This window comes from Plutella xylostella, chromosome 15 (assembly GCF_932276165.1).
Source record: "Plutella xylostella chromosome 15, ilPluXylo3.1, whole genome shotgun sequence".
Classification (NCBI taxonomy): domain Eukaryota; kingdom Metazoa; phylum Arthropoda; class Insecta; order Lepidoptera; family Plutellidae; genus Plutella; species Plutella xylostella.
Window position 1 is genome coordinate 6,752,081 of NC_063995.1, and position 12,605 is coordinate 6,764,685.

General features: G+C 37.1%; 1 protein-coding gene across 1 annotated transcript; it reads left to right on the plus strand.

The window, feature by feature from the left end:
* The first annotated feature begins 989 nt into the window (after positions 1 to 989).
* On the plus strand, positions 990 to 12,587 carry LOC105381110 (protein takeout). Its single transcript, XM_048626020.1, has 5 exons — positions 990 to 1,282; positions 8,699 to 8,939; positions 10,075 to 10,208; positions 10,611 to 10,760; positions 11,237 to 12,587. The coding sequence occupies exons 1-5, from the start codon at positions 1,195 to 1,197 to the stop codon at positions 11,386 to 11,388; spliced, it is 765 nt and encodes a 254-aa protein (XP_048481977.1). The 5' UTR covers positions 990 to 1,194; the 3' UTR covers positions 11,389 to 12,587.
* The last annotated feature ends 18 nt before the right edge of the window (positions 12,588 to 12,605 follow it).

Here is a 12,605-nt window from a genome sequence, read left to right on the forward strand (position 1 = left end):
CTTAGCTAACAAGCTCCATTCTATTCATACTCTTAACAGATACGAAGTTAAAAGTATACTATTTAAGTGGCTCCTCCCGTTAAATTATGTTGAGTCCGAGAATTTGTTAATCTCAGTATATCGGGAATAGCATTACAGATCTTTATTGTTATTAGTAATTAATATTCTTAAAATTGTAAAGTTCACCTTTTTATCATAAATCTGCATGCAAGATAGTACATTCTACAGTTTCACAATCATTGTTATATTATAGTAACTTTTATTTTATTTTCTCTTATAAATTAAGGTAATTTTCTGTATATAAGATTAAATTTACTAAACTAAGTATGTAAACTATCTGATTTTTAATAGTTTTTAATAGTAATGAAGGTTAATTTGTAACTCACTTTTAGTATATGTACCTATTAAAACTGCTTCATATATCTTTCATACTCTCACGTTAATTACATATTAATATTTGTAAAGGAAGAGCTTGTCACCTATCGTACAGGCCATAAACCTAGTTTAGGTGGCAAGGTTAACCTATATAATCTTGTTCCATTGTCGATGTATGTTATATCTTACATTATTTTTTGATCAATAAATATTTTATTATTATTATTTATTATATTACGACCGTTTCTAAGTAGTAATATGTCCCATATATAATACCTTATTAAATTCGATATACTTAGGAGCCTAGAAGGGAGTTTTAAATAATTTGAAAACAAATATCTAAACTCTTTCTAAAAATAAGACCCAGTCAACAACATGAAAAGTACTTCCTTAGCCATCAATGATTTATTGAACCAAGATTTTATTAATAAGGAAAAACATACATGCTATAATAATATTTGAGATCCTGATATTTAAGAGTCAAAGATGGTTCTTATATCCTTAGAAATTAAGGTTTAGAGTACCAAAACGGCCAAATAAAATCGTTGTTTGGAAGAGCATTAGTGGGGCGTCTCAGGGATGTCGAAAATCGGCCCGCGAATAAAACTCTTTGCAGCCAGGGCTTTCACTTCACTCCGAACATGAGCCGCGCGCCCGCCGGCCCCCCACACAGTACCCGCGACGCGCCTATTTCAAAAAACGAACCCTAACTTTTTAAACAAAAACTCTTTTGAGTTCCATAACAATTTTCAAAAATTCGAACGTCCCCGTGATTGTTGTCTGTGACTTTGTAGGAACTCTTTGTTTAGAAAAAAAAAAATGCTTCTGAAGAGTTTGCTGGTCCTGTGCCTGGCGGTGATCTGCCACAATGGAGAAGCCGCTGAAGGCGTCAAACAACTAGTTGCACGTGAGTTATTGTTCAATTCGATTGTTATTAAAATCGATAACTATATCGGACGGTTATGTTATAACAAATTCAACATAGTAACACACTCGAAGAAAATGCTGTCGATCGATCTAATGCAAGAATACGTACTTATTGAGATTTTCAAAAGTCTATTCAGAACTACATACATCGCAACCATACTTGAGGAGAAATAAAAAAAAGCTCAAGGAGAACCTTGTAATTACATTAATAATAATAATGTTACAAATACACGCACATGACAATGACATGTCTAAGTAAGTTGTGTATATATAAAACTATAATAATATGTCCGGGACCACATGGTCCCGAGATGGAAAAACAACAACATAATAATAATATCTTTATATTTTATACAAATACAATATTTGCATACCAAAAAGAAAAACACATTACAGATCAAACTTAATTTAACAAAATGTACAAATGGCAGTGTTATCGCTAAGAGCGATCTCTTCCAGACAACCTTTGGATGGTCGGAGAGAAGACGTTGTATAGGGCATTCTGTTGTTAAGTAAAATATAATATCTAAATGGGAATAAATAACAATATACAAACACTGAATTAATCCTTATTTTACGATAAACAAAAAGACCGGAAAAGACCTTAAACTTAATCATTGACACGGAATATGTGTTTATAAAAAAACTTGATAGCCGTGGACCTGGGCAGATATAAAATTTTACGACGAAAAATATCTCAAAGTTGACCTTCCCTTGTCTTAAGCCTATATCTGCGATAAGTTTGCACCTGATTAACATATAACTATTTAAGCTTTTGAGCTTTTGAATGGTACATTTGAACGTCACGCCATCAGGTGGAACTTTTTTACCATTAGATGAGTTTAGCAAGGACATGTTTAAAATTTTGTATGAGATGTAGTTTTCAATTTGGAGTCCTAGTTAGTATCACAGAAATCCTCATTATCGGAACGACATAATATACAAGTAATCTACCTTTATTCTTAGGGTACAAAAGGGAATATTTACTGGCGGATCATTTAGGGCGGTCCATAGATGGTCACTAATAGGATAGACCGGCAAAGTTGAACTTGTAGGAGTTGGTGATTGACTTCGATAAACATGTGTGGCGCGTGTGTTTTCACGTGTATTGTGTCCACTCGTAATTCTTCATCGATTGGTTGTCGATGTCAGAGCTTGCTCGGATTATGTTAACTATTGCCCGAGTAGTTACTAGGACAATCGTTTCTCGAGAAAAGTTATAGTAACGTGGTAAAACAAGAGAACTCCTCAATAATCAAATAATCATAACCTAGTGTGTAATCCTAGTTAGTTTCAAAGTTATGGTCTCTGAGAAGAATATGTACTCAGAGACAGAGATACTCGTAAAAAAGGAAGATTAAGGCGAAAACCAACCAAGGTAAAAAAACAGACACTAAATCACAAAAGGGAATGATTTTTTGAATATTACCTATTTACTATTGCAGATTGAGAAACATATTGGCATTTCTTCTTGGAACTATCTAATACGAAACTTGACCTTAGAGGATACACAATAGGCAGATAAAATAAGTAATAAATAGCAAACACAGTACACAATTGAGAAGTAATAAACGATAACCATTTCATAACCTAATTTTATGATCGCATAGAGTTATACCCTGCTACAATATTTTGAAAAATATTTCAGAAGCTTAAAATAATAACAGTCAATTGTATATTTTTAACCGACTTCAAAAAAAGGAGGAGGTTCTCAATTCGTCGGGATTTTTAAAAAAATATTTTTTTTATGTATGTTCACCGATTATTCCGCCATTTATATTATCTTAGTGTCTTACTCTTACTAGCTTCGTGTAGCTTTTTTACCATACTTAATGCTTTACCTCTTCCCCTAACATAAATAATAATATTAGGTATAATTAAAAATGTACAAGAATAATACCTTTATGTAAATATTTTAAGGACTAATAGGAGCTTGCTATGTCGATGTCGCTCAGTTTTCCTGTAATATTCCCGATAAGTCAGTAGATTATTGACATAACAGGCGTGCGGTTTGCATATAAATACCCTTATTACTTACTAATATTAGTGGCATATATTTGCAATAGCCCATTGTAATGGGAATGAGTTTATTTTCGTATCACATTACCTGTTCATTGTGTGATCTGACTTCCGACCACACAATTACATATTATAGTTGTATACATAGTAGGTACCGATGTAGGTAATGAAATTGACATCTACAAAGTCAATCATCATCATCATCACGACCCATTACGTCCCCACTGCTGGGGCACGGGTCTCCTTCCAATGAAGGAAGGGTTTAGGCCTAGTCCACCACGCTGGCCAAGTGCGGGTTGGTGGACCCCAGCACAAGCAAGCTTGTGCTGAGAGAGTTGTCGGGTAAGTGGGCAACCCGACAGTCAGATGTTTTCAAGCCGCCCGAAGGCCTCTGACTAGGCTTAACGACTGCTGCCGAAGCAGCAACCGGGACCCACGGCTTAACGTGCCGTCCGAAGCACGGAAGCGTCCAGAAAAGCACCACTTGAAATTGGTCACCCATCCAATGGCTGACCATGTCAGTTGTTGCTTAACCTCAGCGATCAGTTACGATCACTGAGGCCCGCTCGACTACGGACGCTTCAATAAGCAATCGAAACTTAAAACCTCTATATACGAGTATAATTCAAATTAAATATTATATAAACCACAATAAAAACTTACTGTGAGTTAGATTCGATTTCTAAAGTGGACTAAGTAAATCTTAATTAAACGGATTTTTTATGTAACGTACGAATAATCCATAAAAAGTGCGATACTATTCCCAACACTATCCATAGTTATAAGTACAACAGTTCTATCTCATTCACAACAAAATTTGACCATCGAGGCCAAGGCCGCTGTGAATATACGAAACCATATACAAACCGACAACAGCAAATATTTCATGTGTATGCATAAAACTAAACTTACATACATAAATGGGTAATACAAGTTAATGTGTGTCACTTACCGAGTGCGCGGCACTGGCGGCGCACAGTAAACAAAGGAGGAATAATACATATTTCCTGAATTCAAAGTACTGAATTATGTATACTATAATAATCCAGTGCCAGTAAAATGTTAAATACGATAAGATAAAGAAATACTTTTTAGCATTCAAGACATCCGACTACCTGAAACCAGTGTTTGCATTCAAAATTATGACTTTTATCTATACTTACTTAGTATTTTTTATTATCCCATATTAGGTATTCAGCTATGAAGCCTTAATTTAAGATTAATGTCATGAATTAAGACAAAAGCGTTTACTTTTGAAAAGGAATAGACCACCAAAAAACTTTAAACACTATTTAACAAGTGTTTAAAACGAAATTTGACAGATTTTGTATGCATTTGACAGCGGTAAACATCTGTTAAACCCTGTCTAAGTTTTTGTGGTAAGGCCCTTAGTACCTAAAATAAAATTAATAAATTTATAGGTGACATATATTATCTTTATTCACAAAAACTTCGTGTTACATATAAGAACTAACGCCTTGACGATAGCCTCACTGATATATCAGTTTCAGCACAACGACTGCTACACACGACCAGAATATCTTACGGCAGACCTTTCTCGGGATAGATGACAAAACCAACCTTGACTTCCCGTAGCCGTATGTAATGTAATGGTCACTCGCTACATGACTCGAATATTGAAGTAGATCTGTAACAATACTAACAATAGACTGAGACGACGCCCCAGCATTGGCAGTAGTTGCTCAACCAACGTGGTTTATAATTGCTTTCATCACCATCGGACTTTGAATTGAGTATGATGGATTGGATAAGAATGGTTATTATTGTCTAGCTAGCCAATTAGAGATTAGTAATAAAGCTGGTTGGACGTGGACACTGACGGTAGGACTGGTCCACCGATTTAAAGTCGCTCAGCGTGCTATGGAGAGAGCTATGCTTGGGGTTTCTCTGATGGATCGTATCAGAAATGAGGTTATCCGTCAGAGGACTAAGGTTACCGACATAGCTGTCAAAATATGCAAGCTGAAGTGGCAGTGGGCTGGTCATATCTGCCGAAGAACCGATAACCGTTGGGGTAGACGAGTTCTCGAGTGGAGACCACGAACAGGCAAACGCAGCGTGGGACGCCCTCCTGCCCGCTGGACTGACGACCTTAGGCGGGTGGCGGGTAGTGGTTGGATGAGGAAGGCCGAGGACCGAGTGTTGTGGCGCTCCTTGGGAGAGGCCTATGTCCAGCAGTGGATGACTATTGGCTGATGATGATGAATAAAGCTGTGCCTGTGTGTTGGTACTCGTCAAATTGTTAAGAACTTAGCCACGCAGTGCGGTGACATCTTGATTTTGCGTAATTTAGATATAAAATGTAGATAAAGTACCTACTAACTCATTACAAGAAAATCATTAAGACCTTGACATCTTCAGATCTTCACTGAGACTTCACTCGGGGTTGCTTCAGACCTATTGTGGGCATCATTAGATTGTGGTAAAAGTATATAGGGGTAATAAACCACAAACCTTGGTTGCGCTAGTTTGTGTAGAGTATTATCGTCAAACGTATTTAAATTACTATTATTATTTAATGTCACACTTTGCTGACCTTACATGTTATCTTTCATGTTTGAGTGACAATCCTTTTACTTCGTGATTTTTAAACTGTAGAAAATCTTTGCAATACGTATGAATTCACATCAATGTATCTAACTACTGATACTGAATAGAACTTGCGAAATTCCAATTAAGTTGAATAGAGGTGTACATGCAGCGAATTAGGACGTGCATCATTTGCGCAAACAGTACTAGTAGGTACCTACTATGAAATGATGGTCATTTGTACATAATCATCTCATAATAAAATAATTTTAAGAACATTAATGATCTTAATGCAATAAGTGGCTTAGCCAACAGAGACAACCTATGACTGGCATGATTTTCCTTTTAGCTAGTGCCCAGTTTCACATTTGAATAAAATAACCCTAGTTCAGCTCTACCTACAATTTGTCACCAATACCTACGCTAGGAAGATTTTCGATAGCTTTCTTGAGTTTACGTTTTCAGATATGTGAAACTATGGATATTGTATTGCAATAATATGTCAGGAGAACATCCTGTAGGTATCCACTGCTGGACGTAGGCCTCTTCTAAAGCACGATTGGGTGCTTTCACCCAACTGCACTTTCTGCAGTGGCCTTTCCTTCAAACAACGGTTGTAGTTATACTTAATATGTACAGTAGATGGAAGCGTACTAGGGCTACATACTTCTCGATAGGCTTAGTGCAATCCTGCATCGCACACAAACTGGCCACTTATGCTGATGTAATAGCTTTAACGGCAACGACGTCCTTGTCCGTGTCCATATAGACTCAACCTTAAGATTACCGGCTTTAGGGTAAACACATGGTATTTATACGCTGTCGTGTAAGGTCCCTTTTGTTGTACACTATAATTAATACAAATGATAATAAAAAGTATTCGTTAGAAAATATTGCAATAAATACCTACCTATCTTATTATTTTTTTATTTTTTTATCAACATATATTATATTCAGCCGATAAATATCAATTGTACCCTGGAATGAGGTGCGTTCGCTATCTATACAAAATACTTATTTATTGCTCTGATTTCCACGCGAGGTTTTCCTTCACCGTAATCGCTACGAGCATGTTTCTAAGAGATAATGTGTGACGCTACCGATAGAGTTGCAACTTCACAGATGATACCATCTCAAGCACGGTATCAGTCACGGTAGAGACAGGGCGGTATGCTATAATTGCCATCCATACTCTGCAATACCATTGCATCGTGAGAAATTATGAAAACTATCTTTAAAAAATACTAAAAGATCACACTGTTACTTGCTAGAGTATTTTAATTGCAATTGCTTGCTTTACTGTTTCAATTACGTGAATCAATCGAGATTGTTACGTCATGAGATTTCGTTGTTATAACTATAACTTACCGCGTTACATTTAGATCATAGATCTTAACGTTGTTTGCTTCTAGAACTTCTTATTCTACATTTCATTTAAACAAGCATTCTTGGAGTCTCAACCAGTGCGTTATGTGTATTGAGTTGTAACGTTTTGACTGCGATCTGCTCACTTACCTTTGTATCAGTACTTCGTTTTACATTTACATCATTTGTGCACTCTGATGCAATTTGAATGCTTCCTAGTTACGCTTGTTTTGTCATGCATGCTTACAGGTCTGTATAAACAAATAAATAAGCAACATACTACATGCTTATATAGGATATATGTTACATTATGCTACATCATTATATTATACTTTTTCCCAATTACACTGTTATATTTAATAAAATAAGCTTAATCTTAATATAGTAGGAAATCTAGCGTACTTGCTCGCTGCGTTCACTTACTTATGGGATTTAAGATCATTCATATTCATTTTAAAATTAACAATGTGTGCAAGATTCTCCAATTTTAGGTGCTATAGAGGTTTGCAGGTCAGACCATCGCGCGTTATGTAAACTCTCCTACTTAATGACCTTGTGTAAGAATCACCTGATCATGTGGGATTGCGTTCAAGTTCACGAAGTTCAACCATGATTTCACTGACTGTGATCGCTATTGAGGATATAATCATCTTCACAATGCATTACGTCCCATCTGCTAAGGCACAGGTCTCCTTCCAATAAAGGAAGGGTTTTAGGTAAAATTATTAGAAGATCATACTTAATTATATCGTGATTATAATTTTATTATAATAATTAATTGGTCATTATCTAAGGAGGCCTTTGCCCAGCAGTCGGACACGATTCACACGATGCAGCTACATAAAAATAATAATAATAATTGCATTTCAATACTTTGGCACTTAATCCGTTGGTTCAGTGACCCAAACTGCTGCGTCATGATTATGCGAATATTAAACAATCAAATAAAAATAAAAGATTCTTAAAATAACTCTTAAAGTAAATAATCTTAAGAAATCACTGCCCATACAGATATAAGATCACTTCAACTGGGTGCAATGATCAAATTTCCCTCGATTGGACATAGAAGTCGGACATTCGGTCATCGACTCTGCAACCTTGCCTTACTGAGTTGCTTCACACGACTATGGCATACTTCAGTCTTGTTATGTAACGCAAGCGCGTTTCATTACCATCATTCCGATAAAATCGCTGTTGCCAAACAAACTTGCCATTTCTTAGATTTACAATTATTTCTATCTTGTAATATTTGAACTCTTAGGTTCGTTTACCCTTCTGCGCTGTTGTGTTAAATATTTAGTTACAAATAGTGTAAAAAATTGCTTAGTTGATAACTCTATTAGATACATATAGTGCTTACATTCCAACTAAAGAATTTAATTCCCGTCGGCAACCCTGTATGTGTATGCCTCAAATCTATCACAACGTTCAATAGCTAACCTGTACCCTTCACCAATTCCAGCGGAATACCTGCTCCCGTGCAGCCGGAGCGACCCCGAGCTGGACACCTGCATCAAGCGCTCGTTCAACCACCTGCGGCCGTACCTGGCGCGCGGGCTGCCCGACCTGGAGGTGCCCCCCGTGGAGCCACTGCTGATCGACCGCCTCACCATGGAGAACAACGCCGGCGCCGTCAGGGTCAAGGCTGTCTTCAGTAATATGTCCGTGATTGGGCCGAGTAACTACACTATTACGAAGATCAGGTGAGCTGGGGTTGATTTGGTTTGTGATTGTGTTGGTGTTGGCTTTTTTATGGGGACAGAGGAAACAAATAAAATAACAAACAAAATTTCTTACAAAATCATATAATATTACTTCTCAAATCTAAATAGTTGCAAATTATTAGTGGTGCTATGTAATAAGTAATCTATTAATTTATTTTGCTCTGCTAATGTGTATGTATGTGTGATGAAAGTAGTATCAAAGACAATAGAATCAGTTAATGATGATCACATAACACATCGCACAATGCGTAACAGAATTTCTCACAGAAACGGCAGGTGATTAGGTCAAGTGTACAAGAAATATTCAGAGGCGACAGTTTCTCACAGTTTTCATCATCTTGTTGACAACTGTCGTCGATGAGGCAACGTTGCGACACCACTCTTTAGCTCGCAGCTCTACTGCAATGGGCACGCATTAAATGTGATTACTCATAATAGTGCAATTCTCATTTGTGGGTGCCCGAAATGATAATTTTTCCCAAGAAGCTAGCCTGCAAAGGTCAGACGAGTCAGAAAGATCTGGTTAAACCAGATTCGTGAAATAATAATCTGAAACTATGCACATAAATCATGAGGAAGTGTAAAAAGTACAAAAAAATATTAATCTTTGTAATATCAATCTGACTAATGCGTGTGGACAAACTGGTTCCTTGTAAAATAATTAAGGCTACAAATCTAGAAACTGGATTCAAATTCAAACGAAAAAAAGAACATCTAAGTAAGCGACAACCGGTTTAGGTTTTGTTATTGCTATTACGTTTTATTTATGCATAACGCTTATTTTTAATCTGCGTCAATGTTTCACACCTTAAATTAATTACTTCATAAATAATATTCATACGTAACATTTGGTATTGTTAAAAAAAACTCGTTTCAAAAATAGCTATCTTTATCTATGAAATATGTAGATTTTATAAGCATAATTTTGATTTTAACAGTCTTTATTTATATGTATGTATAAACATTTCACTAGCCACATGATGGCCGACGTCCGATAGGAACCCAAAGACATCCACCCTGAAGTCCAGTTTAGAGACATCCCGTATATAAGTAGGTATAAAAAAATCTTTGTTTTCACACCCTGTAACCCCCTCTGCTTTCCCTTCCTCACCAGGTCGGACCTGAAGAAGCTGCGCATCGACATGGGTCTGGTGCTCCCGCGCATCGAGATCACGGGGCACTACGAGATCTCAGGCCAAGTGCTGCTGTTCCCCGTCCGGTCTCAGGGAGAGTTCTGGGCTGCCTTCAGTGAGTATTCAAATATGAAAATTTTGATGAAGGGTATATCAATATCAGTTCAGTTTTGACACGAACGTAGGCCGAGGAAAGAGTAACCACTCCCCCCTCATTGGTGAGACCCATGCCTATAAGTGAAGGATTGTTGATTGATAATACGATGACGAAGTGGTGCACGTAAGCTATTTGAGCGGCGTAATATGATTTACTCATTGATCACTAGACAGGTTAGACCAAGAGCCAACTGAGTAACTGACGAATCTTTTCATCACGATGATGCGTTTAAAACATCCCAAACTTATCTAATCCACACTTCTAAAGATTGCCACTGCTCCAACTAAATTCACTAAGTACATAAATAAAAGGCAGATGGACCATCATCCCATACTTGAAACTATCACCATCCACCCACAGCGGACGTGGCGGCCATCGCCAAGGTGTTCGGCAAGGAGTTCGAGAGGGACAACCTCAAGTACATGAAGGTGGACCGCATGCTCGTGGACTTCAAGCTGCGCAGCTCCCGTTTCAAGGTCAAGGACACTGTCAACTACGGCAGCGTGATTGGTAAGTTGTTGTTTTTAACTCCCGATGAAAAGTAAGTATCTGTGTGTGTGTTGTGCGTGTGTATCTGTATGTAGCTTCTAAACGGCTGAACCGATATTTGCTTTGTTTTTTTGTGACTATATATATAATATACTATCTATAGATTATGTTTCCCCGAGTGTTTAAGCCATATTTTATCAAAACCAGCTCAGCTTCAAAAGTTATGTGCCTTTTGATGTTGAATGTTTTAACGTTGATTAGGTTTTTGTGAATTTATCAAAGAAGACCGTGGTTGCAGCATGGATATGCCATGCTACCAATGCTTTCATTGTAGCTTCTCGCCCTTCCAAATGTAATAGAACAGATAAATTATTATAATAGAATAAATTAGTGGAGAGATTAGTGATATTTTACATAGCTTTATCACTCCTATCCGGGATGTACCATATAGGCGACCAGTCGACTCTTCTTTAACAGTATACCCCTCCTATTTCCAGGTGAAGCAATGAACCAGTTCCTGAACAACAACGCGGCGGAGATCATCGACGAGATGCGCCCCGCCGCCTCCGTGTCCATCGGCAAGCACTTCCAGGCCTTCCTCAACTCCGCCTTCACCAAGATTCCCATGGACCTGTGGCTCACTCCTTAGGTAGATGAGTTATGGGTTAGGTTAACTTTAGGTTCCATTGCTTAGTGCTTGTTCACGTTGACGGTGTAAGGGCACGAAATATCAGACAGCGTCAAAATTAACGAGCGAGCGTTATGCTGGCACCGCACTTATTGGCTACTTGAATTTATTTGGCAAAAATGATTGTAAATTAAGCAATAATTTTGGCAAATGTACTGACCACATATGGCAGTTGTAGCAAATACCAATAGCTAAGTGGGGTGGTAGCATGATCCGTAGGTTTTCACGTCGAAGCATACGTGGACTTGCGCCCCTTCAATGTGAACAAGCTTTAAGTTTTATTCCATAGACCGTAGCTGTATAATGAATATTTTTGACCCTAATCGATGGGCGATTAGGTGGTTCACCGGATAAGAGATTTTGATGATAATCAAACGCATTTAATCCCGGTGAACCATTGTCGATAGCCTATCGAAAAGTGAAAAAATATAAGGTGATATGGCCATGGGAGTGTATATTGGAAAATGTATGATTTGACGGTGGCATTAGTGTAGTATGTTCACTTTCATTGCAAACAAAGTTAGCCAAGTCGATCCGAAAATTGAAAATTTTGTTATAAGTGCTTTTGATCTCAACTAAAAAGTGGCTTTGAAAGTGAAAAGATTATGCTAAGTAAATGTCCTTAGGATAGTCAAACCCAGTTTCAGTATTTAACTCATAAGATTCATAATAATCTAAATCGAATTAATCATGTTTAAGTACTGTTTTATACAGTTAAACCCGCCTATTAAAAACCCGTGGACTGCAACCCAGTCCCAATCATCATTGTACGGAAATTCGGTAATAAACTAAAATGCTAGTTTTTTCAACCAGGATATTTAAGTTACCCGGTTTTGTATGTAGTGTAGTGGAGCAGTGACAAGTGTTATTTTAACAGAAAAGCTGTACTATACTTACTAATCACATTTCGCTCGGCCTACACTTTGTTTGCATAATAGTATAGTGCTAGAAATCATAATCAGTACAAATAAGCAATAATAATCAAATGACAAATAATAGCAATCAACTAGATGTAAGATTCTAAGGTATTATTTATTTAAGTTCCCAGTGAATACTTGTAGGTTAGTAACAGTATCAATACTTATTTTGTAAGATTATCAAAAACATAATTGTGATGTATAATTTTAAGGTAAAACAATTAAAGGGTCCTGTAAGATCATTAAAAATAAACTCCGTGT

Coding starts and splice junctions, on each gene's coding strand:
- LOC105381110 (XM_048626020.1), top strand. CDS start 1,195: ATGCTTCTGAAGAGTTTGCTGGTCCTGTGCCTGGCGGTGATCTGCCAC. Junction 1,283..8,698: donor CGTCAAACAACTAGTTGCAC/GTGAGTTATTGT, acceptor CACCAATTCCAG/CGGAATACCTGCTCCCGTGC. Junction 8,940..10,074: donor TACACTATTACGAAGATCAG/GTGAGCTGGGGT, acceptor CTTCCTCACCAG/GTCGGACCTGAAGAAGCTGC.